Source organism: Styela clava, unplaced genomic scaffold (assembly GCF_964204865.1).
Source record: "Styela clava unplaced genomic scaffold, kaStyClav1.hap1.2 HAP1_SCAFFOLD_25, whole genome shotgun sequence".
Lineage (NCBI taxonomy): Eukaryota > Metazoa > Chordata > Ascidiacea > Stolidobranchia > Styelidae > Styela > Styela clava.
The window spans coordinates 159,621-178,552 of record NW_027556444.1 but is presented as its reverse complement, the minus strand read 5'-3'; the positions used below and the strand labels follow the sequence as shown (position 1 = coordinate 178,552).

Sequence of the window (18,932 nt, the reverse complement as noted above, 5' to 3'; positions counted from 1 at the left end):
AATTGGAATAAAATTATTGTCACGCTAATAACCGAATTGCGTAAGTCATTTTTAGCTGTTTTAAGAAAAACGTAAAAAACTTCCTAATGATATTGTTATGCCATTGAGAGTCAATAATTTGCCATGGTTCAATTTTTTGATCGTAGCCGGATTTAAGTTAGTTTGTATGACGTAGTTAAGTGACGTCATAATAGCGCACTGTGACTTAGGCAGAAATGTGTCTATGACTTGGGGATATACGCAATTTTGCAACATTACTATATGCACCAGTCCTGAAAACTAAACATTCCAAAAACGAATGTAATTCTCAGTATCTGCAATGTATAATCCCAAAAATAGCTAATCAGTTTCAATTACATTCTTTTTTATGTTTAAAAATATATACTTCATCAATATAACACGTTCTGCACACCCACCGAAATAAGACTAAGATTAAATATAAAGAATAAAACAGCAATACACCCAATATAAAAGCCAACCAAGGTGAATTGGACTCGGACAATGAATATCACAAGTGCAGGTTTTCCTATACTGTAGTATAGATTCAAATTAATACGTGCTAAGCGAGAATCCGAGATGCAAAAACTCGAAAATACTTCGCAGAGGTTATTTTGTCTTTGTGACTTCACAATAGTCCTGTGGTAGCAATGATAATTCATTATGGCGAAACAATTGCACAAATGTGCATGTCATACTAAATCTCCATTTTTATGGGTTTCGGAAGTCTTAAAATAAAATCTGAGTAAACCGACAGGTGATAAAATCTTAGTTAACCGACAGGTGCGCAGGCAGCATTATATAAATACCTATTTTATAAAAAAAACTCAAAATCGCCGAAAATGATTTACGCAATTGAGTCATTGGCGTGACATAATGGTCTAATCCTAACCAGGTACACATACTACGTCCCGGTGTCCCGCCATCTTGGTTCACATACTTCGGGAGTACCGTATATGGTAATCAAGCTTACGTATTGACATACATACATTTTCTGAAATGGAGGAACCAGTTGTTAGTACTTACATTTATGTTTTTGACATGTTTTGCGTATAGAGAAACAGAGAAAAAAATTTAACTTTTCGAGTTTAATGCTTTTATTGTGAAAAACCGGATGCGGCCCGGACTCACTAAGGCTCCGTCTCGGCGCCCCCCAGGTAAATTGAGTTTGACACCCCTGCGTAATGTGTATACAGTTGTTTGCATATTCAACTCCTGATATAGATTCTATAAAACGTTCAACGTTCTGTATTAGACCATAATTACCTCACAAAAACAAGATTGTGAGAGTACTCGCACGCAATCTCAATGATAATTCAATGGTTAACTGAATTGTGATTTTCGAAGTCGACTTTCTTTCTTGGAAACGGCTCCTACTTGGTATATATACTAGTTCGCCTTGATATACTATATGTGTATGTTTGATCTTCTTTTAAGTAGACTTACCCAAGGATGTTGCCGCTTAATAACTAGTATTAGTTTTCAATGCCCATCTCCATGAACTGCGATTTTTTATATTTCTTTGAATTTGTATATATCTAATTCTACATTCTACAGTTTCAGCGTCGTCGTGCCGCGGTACAAAGTATATATAAAATCAGTTTTGGAACCCCAGAGAAGTAAATACGGTGCTACCAGTAAATGTCATTCTTCTGAAGACTAGATGGAGAACTTCTTTCGAGGTTCAAGTTTTAAAATTAATTTGACGTTAAAATGGTTAAGATTGAATACCCATTGTTACCGTTGCCAGTTTAGTTACATTGGCGCAATCTCTTTCGGCGTGAGCCTCTTGGAGGTAAATTTGTATCCTAACCAATCAAAGGGGGGTTCAATATTATTAATAATTAGGCTTGGCTTCAGTTTACATCTAATAATTCTGTTTTGTATAGCTATTATTGGTCCCTCCTGTGTAATAGCATTGTAGTCCAGCGGATAAGAGGTAAAATCATGCACTTTTGGAAGCAATCATGAAACTTGGCACACATGTACAGTAGCATCCCCTGATCAATTTTGCAATGTAAGTCGTTATTTCCGCAATCCCCATCACAGAAACATAGTGGTGTACATGCTAAATCAGCACGGACACATTTGCAGCGAGCAGCACAACCTTTCTTGCAGCCACAATGAATCAGCTCTGTGCAAATTTTTGCTGCTCCAGGGATAGTCATCCATCTTGGTAAAAATTTGTCCCCTACTTTTTCCCATCCCCATCTCTGCGCATCAGGTAAATTTGGTGAAACCTCTGTTGCTTTGCTCCAAATAAATACACCTTGGAAGATTGCCTTTACGTATGTGTTGCAACAGAGAATTTGATGTAGGGGGGATGTTCTCTGGCATTTTCCCTTTTATTGTAAACAGATGATGTCGTAGCTCAATAACCTGAAGGGAAATAAAATAATTATCCGAGAGAAAAGCTTCTGCTTCTGAAGTTTGTTCAATATCCAACGAGTCTTATTATTATTTTTTGGCTTACCTAGCTGACACATGTCGATAGAAAAATGTCGAAATGTTGTCGATTCTAGTCATCAACTAGGATTCAACCGTATTTTAACATCTATCTAACATCTGGGTAATTGCTAAGTTCAACTGTACATACCTTTGACAACATACTTGTCCGATCGTAGAGCAGAACGATGAATCTTTCAATCATTTGCATGCATTGTGCAGGCACGTCGCTTGTCCCCTCTAGCTTCAGTAGGCTTAACAGCATCTTAGTCAGATCTGGAAGATTTTCCCACGTCGTCCAAGCCCTCTTTTTGCCATTACCAAGGAAGAAAGACGTTGTGTCACATCCTGTTAGAGCGTGAAATAGGGGTAAACTCTGCGACTTTTCCTTCTCGAGCTTCTTGGAAATTCTATGAATCGGTATTGGATTATTTCCTGTTCCGAACATGATCCAGAGTGCTGAAACTTCAACTTCATTAACAACCGCAACTGCAAGTGCAACAACGTCAGTGTCCACAGTTCGCATCAGGATTGAACTATAACCTGATGCAGCAGCATCTGCAACATGTACCAACATTCTCGTGTCCTCTTCCTCGTGTGAGCATAGTGCAAGAATGTGTGTTTCCCTTGTTGGATGACAAACGACCCTTTATATTAGAGTAACAATCAGCTATGTTCCTCCTGTTTCTAGGTCTCCAGCTTCCATAGACAGAAAAGAGAAAAGCTCCTTCTTATTTTCATCTAGCTATGTTCCTCCTGTTTCTAGGTCTCCAGCTTCCATAGACAGAAAAGAGAAAAGCTCCTTCTTATTTTCATCTAATCTCAAAAATGCTTGCCAGTCAGTGGGCAGAGGTGCTGACGAATGCACCCTTCTACGTTGGCCTCTTCCTCTTCTTTCTCTCGAGCCTGCTTTTAAGCTGTAATCAAAATAATCATCCCACACTAAATCGACTCGTTGAGCTTTATTGAGCCATGATTTTAGATGTGGAAGAAACATCAAGATACTGTAATCTTTGAATGTTTTACAATTTTTCGTATGTACACCACTATGTTTCTGTGATGGGGATTGCGGAAATAACGACTGACATTGCAAAATTGATCAGGGGATGCTACTGTACATGTGTGCCAAGTTTCATGCTTGAATCCAAAAGTGCAGGAGTATATATCTAAATAGTAAAATCGCCCCCACTAGTTATTGGGGAGTCTTTGTGGAATATATTTTTGGAAAATATAAGTATTTCAATCGCTTTTCTATTTATTTTTTATTGTAGCACTCACATACGGCGACGTTAGATATAGATTACAATAATCAACGATTCCAGCCGAGTTTGAGCTGAAATATAATGCAAGTTTTTCGTTTTTATCTGGCTGATATACCCCATGCCAGAGTTAAGAGAATGAATTTATCTTTATTAATATATATGATGACGATATGATAGCTCCAAGATAACAATAATCCGTCAGCTATGAGATTCATATTTTATATTATCACCAACTTTACGTGGCTATGAGTTTAAAAGTATACCATCGGCGATGTCAGTTGATTGAGCACAAAAGGAATTACATTTTGAAAGTGAATGTTGCTTAATTAATTTGTGATTCATGACAATAACAGAAAATACAGGTTGTGCGACATATAATCGTGTCTGATCGATAATGATACTTCGTTACCATGGTAACCAGGTATTCTGTTATCAAGGGAAATTGTCAGCATGCACTTCTGATCATATTCTTCACTTCTTACATACACATCGGTTCACTTGTCTTGAAAATATCCTTTTATAAAGTAATGTTCATTTCACTTAAATAGCAATACGGATGATGCCTCGTTTCCATGGCAACGAGGTATTTTCATGAATGGCACCATATCCAAAATCATTCAGAATATGCTACTGCACTTGTGTGCCAAGTTTCATGCTTGCTTCCAAAAGTGCACAATTCCATCATTTTTGAGGTCCTATCCGCTGGACTATTGTATTTTACCGGATTTATGTTTGACAACTATTTCATCATTATTTTACTACCTACTATTTTGACTCAGCAATAAACATCTTTGGACAATCATTTTGAACTTTGAAAGGAAATCAGACAGAACCGCGTCATCAAATATAAAGTGCCTGTGCGATATATTTATTCCAATCACCATAACGAGCACATCGCCATCGTATGGTGCTGAGCCGTTATACGCGGTATAGCCAAATTGAAGGCGCTCATTTGATAGATAAACACTTTACTTATGATGTTTAAAGTTGGGGGTCGCAAACGGAAAACTTGACTATCAAAAGATCTATAGGTCACGTCGTGTCCAATTAGAATCCACACATCATACTTATATTTCCAGAAGCTTTTATTGTTGTAGGTCATGTAAATGTACATCCATCTGTTAGGTGTATAGTGTACACTCTAGTGCAGTGGTTCTTAAACTGGGAGGCGCGCCCTCCTTGGGGGGCGCGAGATGCTCTCAGGGGGGCGCGCGAAATGTCGTAAAATGGAATCGGAAATTTCCATGCAACGGCTCCTGAAACGGTCTCCGCGTTGTGTTACAAATGCGTGCTTTTTCATATTATAATAAATTTTTCTGTCTCGTAATATTCAATCTATGACAACTAGACGAATTCAAAATATATCTTTATTTTAATTCATTTGTGTCTATGTAACTCGCGGTGGCGGCGACTCACGACAAACTTATTACCGATCTGAAATACCACGCCAATCCGCGGACATAATAATGTGATAATAATAATATCCAATCAATAAGTAATAATTACCTGCTCGATTGTGTTTAGTTTTGATATATATTGCGCTCATGCGAATTCTTTATTGTCGAGAGATCTGGTAAAAAATCCCAGAAAGTACATTTAATTTAGTACAATGAAAATACATATAATGTATATTAGTATTTGAAAAATACATGTTCATCGACTCGAAATCCCCGCGTTACGGCTTCTGAATCAGTGGTCGAGATTACGCCACTGATTCAAAAGCCGTAACGCGGGGATTTCGACTCGATGAACATGTATTTTGCTGACTTTTTCAACAATTATGTATTGGTTTTTCTGTTGAACAAAATATTCAATCTATGACCGATATACGTATTTAAAATGGTTGCTTTGTTTATTTAATTGTAATAAATTAAATCTGCGATTGGGTCAATGAAATAAAAGCAAAATTACTTCAAAATACAACGGAAATCCGCGGACATAAAAATGTGCTGTAAACTGCCCGATATTGCTGTTTTATTCTATATATTTAATCTTAGTCTTATTTCTGTGGGTGTGCAGAACGTGTTATATTGATATATATTTATTTAAAAATATATATTTTCAAACATAAAAAATAATGTGATTGAAACTGATTAGCTTTTTCAGAGACTAGACATTGTAGATACTGAGAATTACATTCGTTTTTGGAATAGGAATAGGGTTATCACCAAACGGAGCCATGACATCCTCCGACATTTTCGTGGGATGGGTGAAAAATGGAATCCCTACAGTAACGGTAAGAAATACATAAATCACTATGTAACTATACAATTATTAAGAGGTATTATACATATAAAAAATGCTGTAAGTCGCAATTCAGTAAATATCTACATAGTTTTATGAAATACTCACATGTTCACATTGTGCTACTTTCATAGCATGTCAGTAATAAAAAAAGGTTTGATATCAGATGAATTTTAAATGTTTACCGACATGCACCAGTCCTTGTTAAAAGTAACATTGTTTGCTTTGAAACAGACCATATTTTATCCATTTTAGTTGAACCAGACCTGCTCTTATATGATGTTTGCTTGTCTTGTTTTGCCTGTTATCAGAATTTGTAAAGTAGATATATTTAGTTCTATTGCCCATAGTATTATAGAGCCAACATAAATGAAATTTGACCTGATTATATCTTTCAAGATTTTTCCTTTCCTTTTATTAAGTTTATCGAAGTTTCGTATCATTTTTGAAACCCCTACTTTGCAGGATAGACACGGAGCTTCATCAAACACTTACCCACCTCTTGATCCTGAACAAAATATCGAAGTACTCGGAGGCTTCGAATCAAATGGATGGACAATGTTTAAATTTTCACGCCAGATCGCTGCTTGCGAGAGCGGTTACGATAGAGAATTTAAGGTAAAAATGTTAATTTATATTGTTTCATAATTTGTATTACATGTTTTGTAATTATATTGGTTTCATTTGTCAATGCAGACGGATACTGAAAGATTTATTCGGGCGTTTGGAGACTCCAACCGGTGATGATCCAACCGGTGATGATCTCGCTGGAAACGATTACCACAGAAGAAAAGAGAGGTTTTGAAAATGCTTTGATACATGCTTACAATCTTTAACTTTGGTTGTAGCAAACAGAAATCACACTTGCCGTTCATTTATAATCTAAATTAGTCAAGTTGTAAACTCTCTGTTGTAACAGATATACAGGGTGTTAAAAAATTAACGCAAAATTTTTCGTCATCGCAACAATCACGTCACAGATAGCGAATCCAATTGAAGTCATAACATAGAAAGCTAATTCATCATATTTGAATTTCAACACACTCAGTTTTAGAATCTTTTATTTTAATCCTGATTACCATAGTTATCATACGTGTTCGATTCACTTCGAAGTCTTCCAGTTGTACATCAAAGAAAGGATTGATTTGGTGAGAAATTACTGCTTATCAGGAAATAATGCATCAGAAGCCGCAAGGTGGTGAGAACCCACCTAGTGCTTCCACAATAATGAGACTTATTTGTGAATTTGAAGCAAGTGGGTCTGTTGCTGATGGAGCGCTGCGAGCAGGGTTCAACGCCTTAACTCGGCCATCACAGCTGACGATTGCGTCATGTTCTCTCTCTCGCTCTCCTGCTTCATATTTCTAGAACAAGAGAGATGAAATACACCAATGAATAACATAATTCACAGTAAAAATCAGCTCAATGTGATTTATGAAATAAATAAAACCTTTTAAAATTTAAATTTTTTTTGTTACTTTCCCAACACTCTGTATGTCTATTCTAGTGCAATAGTTTTCAATCTTTTCTGCGGTGCAATCCATAGGCTCGAGGAACTTCTGTGAAATAGTTTGATTGTCTGTTATTTTCTTACTTAAACAAACTAACAATATATATATATATATATATATATATATATACTGGCAAAACAAAAGAATTGTTGAAATGTTGCATGTTCCACAATATTGCCGATCATAATGGGTACTTGATTATATTCAGTCAATATATATAGTATTATAAATTTCGGATCTGTACACGAACTTGCGAAACTCCTGAACTGTATCGATATAGAGTGCCACAAAACCCGGATGAAAACCACTAGTCTAGTATATATAATAGTTTTAATTTATTTCAATACTCCAATTAATATAAAGCGAACTATCTCCTCAGAGTGTTAAGTGACTCGTGTTCATGCATGTCAGCAATCCATTCGAAAATTTAATGCTTTTTTTTAAATTTAGGTGTACAGACATACCGCATATTCACATCCGCCAATTCACGAACCTCACTAATCACAATATACCAATTGCAATCGAACAATTTGCAAATAATAATCAAAACTATTTATGTTCGTTGCTATTTCATTTCGCTTTTTGCTATGGGTATTTATTATGCAATAATTGATGTGTTATAATTTCTCAAATTACAAAAAATAATCTGTGTTTTTGCGGCAGTAATACACTTTTTCTGCAGAAATGGAGTTGAACTTCCGTATCTAGCCAATGATGAAAATTACGATTTCAATTACCAAGAATCCAGATATCTCAATCCGGGAGTTATCATCAAAAATACAGATTATCTTCAAATGGAATGTGATTATAGCACGAAAGATCGAACAGTGATGACAGAGGTCGGTTAAGTTCTAATAACAATATACTATATATATGCTCCTTCAATAATTGTTACTATAACATGAGTTTATGAAATCTAAATCCTTGATACTTACTCAGATAATCTTAGTAAATCAAATCTCATAGATTCAAATACTCACTAAAATGCAACAACCATCAATATTAAATAAAAAGTATTCAAAATTTATATTTTGTAGGGGGGACTGGGAACTCTTCAAGAAATGTGCGAATCTTTTGTTTTGTACTATCCTAGAATAAATTTAGTATTCTGCACCTCTACTGTGCCTCAAAACACGTCATGGTCATATTTAGGAATTGATTCAACAATGGTACAAAAGTAAGAATAATTTTTATTTCACTCATATTTTGTATTTCGATATTCATCATATTTGTCATAACAAACTATGTTTCAAAGAATTGACAAGACTTCGGGATTTCACCTCTCGGATTACAAAATGACTGAACCTGCTGATATAAATGGAAAGACCGTTTTGGAATACATGAGTGAGGTAAAATCAATGCTTGAAATAATACAAACATTGGAGAGTATCTGACTTTCATACGTTGATTTTTAATGAGAACATTGTATTTTAGGTTTCGACTACTATAATGTTTAGAATTTGATAGCGATTTCGAGGGGACTCGACTAACTTGTTAATTAAAATAATAAGCAGCTAGTTATTAAATGTACAATAATAACCTTTTTCCATATGATTGAAGTAAACTACTGTGTTCGCTAGTATTTTAAAACAAAGAAGCAGTGGCAAAAAAGAATCAATTTTCATGATAAGGCGTGCGTCTCCTAGCACCTGCCACGACCCACCATTGACTTCTTGTTTCGTTACCTGTGTAAAATTGAGTAATCATTTGTACGATGGCAAAAATTCCCTCTCGTTGATCATTGAATAATAGTTCGGAATACTTCAATTTTATTTTTTATATTTTAAGACACTGGCCACTTTATCGAATTGCAATTGGCTTCGTTAATATCATTTTGAATATTTCTAAATATTTTATTATTGGAATAACAGTTTTAATTTTTGTGATAAAATTGTTTTCTCCCTAATAAACATTTTTGACAAGATGATGAAGCCTTACTACCTCAAACAGCAATAATCGGAGGTTTAATACACTCCAGATTACGATTCTGAATGGCAATTAAATATATGAATTATAGGCTAAAAATGTGACAGGTATAGGGAAGGTAACTTTACATTCTGAAATACAACTCGCTTTGAGGGCTTTTGGACACCTCGCACTCCCGCTTTCCATCCATTTCTAACGTATTACCATTTTACGGAGAAAATTTGTAGCACATCTTCGTCTATCGATTGATACTGGTGAAGTTCTATCTAGGAAGCTATGGATTTTGTGATCTTCTATTATAACAAGTCATAGGATACAAATGTTAAAAATTATAACCTTTATCTAACATTTCGTCATTGTGATAATAAGCTCAACTGGACACAGCAACGCATTGAAGAATTTGAAGATTTTTACAATTCTGCAGAACATCAACTATGGTGCCAAACAGGAAACGCCAGTCAAACAGTAAGTTTTTTATACTTGCTGTTTGACCTTAAAACTCAGATGAAGTAGAAATTGAATATTGGTATATTAACAATAGCCACTGATATGATTTTTGGCATCTGCATTCCAGACGATATCAACATACCTTTCAGTTAATATAACAACTCAGTACACACCTCCAGTGAAAGAATGTCAGGTTACAAGCACAACAATTGAACCAGTAATTACGACCAGCCATGGTTATGCCATAAAATCGCCTCAGCTTTTTCATATACTTGTATTATTTTTCTGTTTATTCTACTATTATTAGCGTTTGATCGTTGACGGTGTTCATCACATAATTAATTAATTTATTTTTAAATGTAATTCTAACATTAAAAATTCTCAAATTAGTTGAAAAAGAGACTTAAAAACTCAGTTTCGAGTAGATGAGAACAAATAAGTTTTAACAATATAAGTTATATAACTCACATATATAACTTTGACCCTTCTTGCTTTGTTTTGCCTGATCATTGATTTAGATCGGAATTGCACGGAATTGCACATTTATTTTAAATAATTTCTATGCGAAGAATAAATTAGAAAACATAATTTTTTATACTTTTTGATTGATATCAGTAATAACAATTGGAATTTTAACGGTTGTTTAGCGTCGCAAAGTATCTGATGCTCATTGGAAATGAGACATGCCTAATGCCCGTATACTTCTTTTAAAATTTTGACTTATATCACGTTGCACGGGAGCACTTTATGCACTTGTCTTCACATTGAATTAAAATATATTAAACACATATCTTTTCATTGTTTTCCAATTGTTGGGAAGTTCTGTTATCATCGAAAATATACGTGGTGAATTCTATCGCGCAATTAACCCAACTCTAGAATAATTGAAAATTAATTATAAAAAACGAAAATACAATAAAGTATGTAAAATTGCATTATTGAGTAGTAGGACGACTTGACTGTGCCCCAAACGAAGAATATAAGAATGGTTGAATTTTACTCTCAAAAAGATAGAAGCGTATAGGCCAATAAAAAAGGGTCCGTCTTTCGTCACAAATTAGTTTCTAGCTATACGAAATCAGAGTGCTCGCATATTCAAGCGATGTAACATAGATGTGGAAAAGTGAACACATCAGAACATAGTTTGGATCAATACCACAGGTCTAAATTGATGCTATTTGGACGGTGGTAACGCTGAATATAAATGTTAGACAATTAAATAAGTGGCATATAACTACTTGCAAAAACTAATTACAACATTTCGACGATCTAAAATAAATTGCACACGTTTTTTTTTTCATTTCATTGTTTAGAATTAACAATGTCAATAACCGATAACAAATCCTGCCATGCAACGGTTCACGAAACACATGCAAACTAGTAATAAAGAGAATGAGGATTTCGAAGGTTTTCATTTCACCAAAAGTTCTTATCTGATTATTTATTTTTATTGTTCCAAACAATGTGACTCGTGAGCTATGCGCTTTCTAGTAGAATTATTACAGTACATGCAGATTCGAATAAGGTAAATCGACTTCAATTACAAATTTTATTGTTTAAACCAGAAATTTTCATCTTTTAGAAACCTCGGAACATAGTTTCGATCAAGAATTTTGCTTATGACTCGAGTTGTAAAGAGACGTAACAAATTTGAATTTATGACTACATAGAACAAAAGTGGGCTAAAATACCAGTAAGAATTATTTAAACATATCCGGTAGTTGCTTGCTTGACGCATCGTCGGGGTTAGAGATACATAATTTTTTGTTTCATCTCATGACAATTTAGTTCATACCCCCCTACGGCATTCCTATGATATTATTATTAAGGAATACACGATCCGTAACATATTTCTTTACCAGCATCCTGAAAATATACACTAGAGCAGTGGTTCTTGAACTTTTTGAGTCGCGCCCCCCTTTGAAAAAATTTACAAACTTCGCGCCCCCCTTTTTTTCTTTGGAAATCTGCTTTTGTAATGCGCTAGTGTTTTATGTTAAGATGGCGCTGTAATAGTGTTAGTCTCATAGCATCATTGCTCTGATTGTTTAGGCATAAAACTCATCGGAGTACAACTTCGTTATTCTCTGTCGTACGCATAAAACCATACTCAAATAGTGGTCATCATACATTCTCCGTTTTCCGCTTTGTTTGCAATACCTGGTGAAGTTAAACTAAGTTTTAAGTGAAACAAAGCACGCAACAAACGTATGTTTTTTGCGTGTTAATGTATTTTCTGCTTAAACGTTTATATATATAAGACACGTAAGATGTCGAGATTACGCCACTGATTCAGAAGCCGTAACGCGGGGATTTCGACTCGATGAACATGTATTTTGCTGACTTTTTCAACAATTATGTAATGGTTTTTCTGTTGAACAAAATATTCAATCTATGACCGATATACGTATTTGAAATGGTTGCTTTGTTTATTTAATTGTAATAAATTAAATCTGCGATCGGGTCAATAAAATAAAAGCAAAATTACTTCAAAATACAACGGAAATCCGCGGACATAAAAATGTGCTGTAAACTGCCCGATTACATGTCGAGGAAAATTTCTGATAAACACCGAAATAACGATTTTTACGGCTTAAATAACACGTCACGCTGACGAAAACAATCGGTGATTTAAACAAAAATGGCATCGCAAACGTCAATTGTTTTCCAAGAACAGGTACTTTTCCCCCCATATCAAGTTGAAAAATCTTTTCGAATTGGTCATCTTTTTTTTTCAATCTCGTATTTACAAAACGCCCCCCGCAACACTGCAGACTGATCGATTACCAAATTTCGGTAAATGCGAGGGACATGAGTGTAATATCGCAATATTAATTCATTTATACTGAATTCCCCGATTTCAGGAAGCAATTTGTGTGTTACTGTTTACAAAAAGATAATGCGGCATAGTATATTGCTTGTTAGGCAAAAACATCGGTAAGCAAGTAAGCTAACCTAGGCAGGCTAATAGATTCCTCAGAGGATATTTAGTTGTCTATGAAGCCTATTAATTAAGAGATCGTAAGCGGATACTCCCGAACAAAAAGATAAAGTCAATTTAAGGAAGTTCATAGTCATTTATTTAATTTTGTCGAAATCGAACAACTGACTGAAGCTAAATAACAATTTAGACTAGATTATCAAGAACACCATGCAACTACAGTACCAATATCAATCCTGTCTACTGACTGTCTCATATAGTCATGACACTACTACACTAGTCAATATATTACGTTAGTGCTGAAACGATATATATGTCAAAATATTTTTCTGGTTATTTCCATGACGAAATGACATCAAATATGATTTTTAGGTACCCAATACCTGGGCTACACAAAACATCCGTTTAAAAAACTTCAAAATCACCAAGTAATGTACTTTTTTAAAATATATTTCATCAACCAACTACAAACGTATTATAAAATCAAATACAAGAGACCAATGATCAAATGTATGGACACGAATCTCGATCTTCGTTACTGGTACGGCTATAGGCTAGGCCTTTGTTATCTAACTGAGCAAACTTTACCAACATAGACGACCAATCGTTACAAATACAGACAGGCTTGACTGAATAAAGTATTTCGATATTTTAATAAAGTGTTCCATTTAGTGAAATAAGTTATCAAAGTTTGCAATGAATTATCCGGCCGCACAGGACTCAGAGAAAATTCAAAACGAATTTTTTGAGTTTTCAATCGTTTTCTAGTACTGAAAATTTAAAATATATCGTACCATTATTTGCTGAGAAGGCGATTTGATTTATGAATAAAAACTGAAAACACAGAAGATAGTTACAAAAATAACTCAAAACAGGCTGATATTTGCCATCGTGTGTGAAAATCTAACTGAAAAGAATCTGAACGGCAGTTAAAATTTAAATCATAATGCCACCGTTGACATCTTGGTGATTAGATAACGTCACGGAAGTAAACAAGTAGGTCGATACTTTGAGACACATCTATGATGTCACTCACATTCATCTCGTCTGTAGATCAGTGGAAAATTTGAAATTTGCGGTTCGAATTGCGGTCCGACAGTTGAGTAGCCCTACCCTATACATTCAATTGTTATGCCAGCAAATGTGACCTATGTATATATTATTTCTGGCTTAGTATGAAAATGTGATGTATCTTTGATCAAGATAATGATAATTGCGCATTAAATTGTTTTGCATGAAAATATTGACAGGCTTCAACTGTAACAAGCGATCGGTTTTAGTCATTTTCAGATAAAATAGTTCTAAATAAATTTCACATCTCGAATTAAAAACATGAAAATAAATAATGCAAAGTGACTCCTCCTAGAGTATAGAAAATATACAAGCAGCGTTTTGGATGATGCCTTGGGAATGGTGAAGATAAGTGAGTGCATGCTTCTTTTGTATTCCGGAAATTCGGTTTCCAGGCTCGCTACCTCACTTTTGGCAACTCTACAAAATTTGCAACAGACAGATGTGTGAAAGAACTCCTGTTTAGGGTTATAAATAAAACTTTCCTAATTAATATGAATGTAATCATATTTTCTTACCCGGGACGAATGTGATAATCGCATCTATAGCGCAATCCAAAAATTATTTTGAGGTTTTGACGCAGTGACACATACCATTCTTTGATAATAACCAATTTTTGCTCATTTGTTTCATACAAACGAGCAGTATGCACAAAAAATATGCTTATAAAAAAAATATTATTATCTCCCCTAAAACAAAACATTTTTCAAGACTTATTTGAATTGTGTAATGATTGTTGTGAGTTCACTGTGTGTTAGATTTGATTTTCCCCACATTAATCCAGTTTTTTTATGAAATAATAAATAAATAAGATCAGATACTTGTGATTTTATTCATGTAAATATAACATACACTGCATTTAGTAACAGGTTTAGAATAATAATGGTGAATGTCAGTAGGACTGTTATGCCTGGCGGGAATAATTCATGGTATTGGGACTTGGAATCACTTGGAATACATTCAAAAATGAAATCTCTTCGCGGCACACCAAAATTATTTCGCGGCACATTAGCACGGTGGTTGGGAACCACTGCTCTAAAATAACGAATTGAATATATAGTTTTAATATATAGTCATAAAAGTTGTAATACCATTGTTGCCAAGGGTGCACACCTGAGCTATTTGTAATGGTTCATTTTCTGATGAATTAAATTGAAGTGGGCAATATGACAATTTTCAACACTGAAATGTCAGTATGTTTTTGCTGTAATATGCGCGGTTTGACGGGTCACCGATATAAATCTACAAAATCGATGAATAGTGGATGTGATTTTGAACATTGGTTCTGCGGCAGACAAGCCATCTCATACGTTCTCTAGTTACTAGGTTAGGTATTGGTTTGCTCAGAAAGATTCAATTTATTCAATTCAAATTATGAAATGTTTTAATCATGGCGTTCCAACTATATTAGTCATGCACATCGACTCCGACCACAATCACCCATAATTCCGTCGTTACACGTGTTCAATCTCTTTTGATTTTAACCTTGCAGGCACACGGTCATTTCGGTCGTGTTCACGTTTGCTCCAGACGTTTGTGTCGTCTTCGCCAATGACATGTAAAGTTAGTTATTTTATATGTATTTTATAACTCATACTCATTCTATGCGTAAAATTATATATATAATGATTCTAAAAAATCCTTGCCTAAAGTTTCACTGAACATTACAATACAATGTTTTATAGCCGTACTTGTTTTTCATCTCAGGAGCAGGAATTTGAAAAAACATTGTATTGCAAACATTCTAAAGAAGGTGAAAACTTGAACTTCGGCGAGGTACGACGATGAACTTCCTTTGACATGTATGTGTTTTATACGTATTATTTTTCACTATAAGTAGTGTAAAATATCCTTGGTTTCTTGTGATATGTTGGGAAGAGTAATATAATAAAGTACGCCGTGTTTTCATTTCAGGGGTTAATACCAGAAGATACACGTTCTATAGAATTGCGAATGCATGAACGATGAATCTGAAGAATGGACCTACAAGATAAGTAAACACCATATTTCTAGGATAAGATTGAAGTTTATTATTATATGTTGAGGGCGATAAGGCATATTCAAGAAATCAAAAATTTATTGTTTTTAATAGTGTTTTAGTGGTATTTTAGTAGTGTTATAGTGTTTTTAATTAGTATATATAGGTATAGATGTTAATAGTCAAACACGTTTTGTCTCGTGCTCTCAATGGCAATGATGATGTATGCTGTACTTAATACTTGGTTTGGAGCTGTATACCGGTTGCTCAAGTTAGCATTTACCGTAATTGACTTGTACGTGTGCTACTTATACGATTTTAAAACATTTGATATTAACGTTGTATTGTATCACGCTTGAAATGTGCTTACTTGGAACGACTTAAATCAGTTGTTCTCACGGCGACAAGTTTTCAGCTAGAACCTAATTTGTGCTTAAGTGAACCATTAATAGATGGACACCTTAGGCACCTGTAGCTGCGCCTATCTGTTAAACTTGGCCAGTAAACAGTGTATAAACAGACTTCGCTCGCCTATAACCGACACTACAGAATGTACGATTTGTTCAAGTTTTGTCAATACCTAGTTTCTGCTGAATATCTACATATTTTCGTTTATTTCGAAATAAAGATTTCAACAAATTTCATAATTGCAAAGTCACGATTAATTTTGTTACACTATTTTTGCACGAATTGGGTTAGTTTGGGGTTCCCAAAAAAAAAGCTACACAAACTGAGAAAGTGAGAATGACATGCTGCATGTAATTTGACTGGACCCAACACAGTCGGATGGCATATACTCAGTATTATTATGCCTAGTCCAACTCTAAATAGTATTAATGGTGTTTTACAGTCAATGTACTATAGTAGAGTTGTATATTTCACGAAAAAGAGACTCCAGCCGTGACGCAGAGTGCGAATCGTATAAATAGCATTGATTTCAAAATCGCCATTCAGATGTGTGAAATTGTTAATGCGACTCAGACAGGAAGTCAATAACATTACCTCTTTAATAATGACTTATTGGTTTAGCATGTATTTTCAGTCATACATATCATCCCTGGCGCTGTGATGTTTTGATAAATATGATTTCGACTGCACCATACTTGGCAGAGGTATCAAGATTTTTTAAACGTGAAAAAAACGTAAAATTAATTGTAATTTTGACGCGTAGCGGCGCGCATTAGAATGTTTACGTCTTTCTACGCGCATTTCCGTCGGAAATACCAACATTTATGGCATTTAGGGGGGCGTAGGCACTAATTAGAGGTGTGACGTCATCAAAATTGTCAATTGAAGCCTTGAACTCAAAAATTCTGCAAATACAATCGTGAATTTTAGAGTAACGATTCTTGCTTTAATAGTTGTGGTGTGGTGTTGTTCTGTTGGAAAATAACACAAGACAACGTTGAAATAAAAATTAATTAATTAGGAATAATTATTAACCCTCTAATAGGCCAAATCTCGCAAGTTCAATAGAAATTTTGGAATTTTTGCGAAATTTTTTTTTTTTTTAGGTGAGTGCGTTTTACATATATTGCTGAATAGAGATCTTTCACACGCTAATAAAAACCCATGAGTGAAGCTTTAGGATCTAATGGTTAACCAAAAAATTACCCAAGTAAAATGGCACCAGAACGACCGGCTGGTGAGGGTTTTAATACTGTATAACGATAAAGTAAAATATTCATTCCTGAGGAATTGTCTAATCGATAAATTTGATCGCCTGGCCTTGTCTATTGGTTTGCACGAGTTTAGGTTGATCATTTGTTACTTGCGAGATTTGTTACTTGCCTATTATTACCTTAGCCGTTGTATTCAGGAAATTCTTTGTCTCAGTTTTAGGAAAAGTATTTTGATGAAACAGACTGTCCAAATAGCAGCCCAATTGGGAGATAAATTCAAAGAAAGCTTATAAATACTCAGTAAATTAAGGAAAGAGGGCGTGAACAGAAGTCTTTCACTTCATATGGGATAGCACTGATATCGGTGTCTGGTGTGCTATCTGTTTTACATAGGGTTTGCTAACTTAATGTTCGTTCTCAAATAAGGTAAACATGATACATTGTTGATATTGACGTATCCTTGAGGACCCCCTAGGTAATTTATTGTATGCTTCTGTACAATCAATAGGGTTGAAATTGTCAATAAGGCTTGGATGTGGGTCTTAGATGTATATCAGCATGATTCAAAGTATAATGACGTAGTTGTAAAACCGTCAATTTGAAATGAATATACGACCTGGCGTGAAAGTTGAAAAAAAATGAATACCCACATAAGTATTTACATCCGAAAATACTTGTGCAATGACTATCATTGCTATTATCAATAAAATGCACTAAAGGTCGGGTAGAATATTAACCTTGTAAGAAGAGGTTCCTAATAACGGTAACTTCAATACGTTAGCAACTATTTTGGTCAATATATCACCTATTGTGATAGATGTTGTTCCCGCCTAGAAATTGACTTAATAACTTATATGGGTATTGTTTACCCAAGAGCTTGGTATTAGTAGTTAGAATACTTTCAATATGTCATTCCAAATAAATGATACTGCATACGGTGTCAATTTTTTAGTTACCTCTGAAACCCTTTTAGTATTTTCTTGGATAAAACCACGACGAGGAGAAGGTTCGGAAGAATTTCTAACAGTATATTCGGCATCGATTTGGGACATTTAAGACTGAAATGGATGACCCATTAAGTATGATGCAATGCTGGGAAGTTTCTGCAGTTAATTTGATTAGAGGAATTTTAATGTATATTGAGTTCGATAAAATTTATTTGTTATTGGGAACAAACAATTGACGCTATAACCCTAACGTGCATCGGCCGGTTTAAACCTGCTTAAACGCGGGCCCCAATCTTCACAATATTAACCGATAGATTAGTCTATCATTATAGAAGTCAGTTTACTCGAATGTACCACAAAGGGGAAAAAATTATTATACCATTTTGTCGATGATTTTCGACGAACATACGTAAACGAATATCATTATCAACAAACTGTTGTCAGCCGTGGTCGAATACTTCATCGATGTAATTTTTTCAACTAGAATAAGAAAACCCATTTAATTGCGTACTGATAATTGTCTCAACAGTCTCAACATTTC

General features: G+C 34.7%; 2 protein-coding genes and 1 long non-coding RNA gene across 3 annotated transcripts; 2 read left to right on the top strand and 1 right to left on the bottom strand.

The window, feature by feature from the left end:
- Positions 1–1,108: 1,108 nt before the first annotated feature.
- Positions 1,109–3,124, bottom strand: LOC120340019 (uncharacterized). The gene is made up of 2 exons (XM_078109785.1): positions 2,594–3,124; positions 1,109–2,376 (listed from the first exon to the last, which is right to left on the bottom strand). Exons 1-2 carry the CDS (start codon positions 3,017–3,019, stop codon positions 2,218–2,220), a joined length of 585 nt encoding a protein of 194 aa, XP_077965911.1. The 5' UTR covers positions 3,020–3,124; the 3' UTR covers positions 1,109–2,217.
- Positions 3,125–8,727: 5,603 nt separating this feature from the next.
- LOC144418480 (uncharacterized) lies at positions 8,728–10,287 on the top strand. Its single transcript, XM_078109784.1, has 3 exons — positions 8,728–8,808; positions 9,755–9,850; positions 9,960–10,287. The coding sequence occupies exons 1-3, from the start codon at positions 8,755–8,757 to the stop codon at positions 10,137–10,139; spliced, it is 330 nt and encodes a 109-aa protein (XP_077965910.1). The 5' UTR covers positions 8,728–8,754; the 3' UTR covers positions 10,140–10,287.
- Positions 10,288–15,311: 5,024 nt separating this feature from the next.
- On the top strand, positions 15,312–15,968 carry LOC144418481 (uncharacterized). The gene is made up of 3 exons (XR_013473486.1): positions 15,312–15,407; positions 15,552–15,646; positions 15,759–15,968. It is a non-coding gene; the product is annotated as an uncharacterized LOC144418481 (long non-coding RNA).
- Positions 15,969–18,932: the final 2,964 nt, after the last annotated feature.

What these genes read in the sequence shown, in the direction of transcription:
- LOC144418480 (XM_078109784.1), top strand. Translation starts at nt 8,755, where the DNA reads ATGACTGAACCTGCTGATATAAATGGAAAGACCGTTTTGGAATACATG. An exon ending in TTTTGGAATACATGAGTGAG is followed by an intron (nt 8,809 to 9,754) that starts GTAAAATCAATG and finishes TGTGATAATAAG; the next exon opens with CTCAACTGGACACAGCAACG. An exon ending in CAGGAAACGCCAGTCAAACA is followed by an intron (nt 9,851 to 9,959) that starts GTAAGTTTTTTA and finishes TCTGCATTCCAG; the next exon opens with ACGATATCAACATACCTTTC.
- LOC120340019 (XM_078109785.1), bottom strand. Translation starts at nt 3,019, where the DNA reads ATGTTGGTACATGTTGCAGATGCTGCTGCATCAGGTTATAGTTCAATC. An exon ending in GGACAAGTATGTTGTCAAAG is followed by an intron (nt 2,377 to 2,593) that starts GTATGTACAGTT and finishes ATTTCCCTTCAG; the next exon opens with GTTATTGAGCTACGACATCA.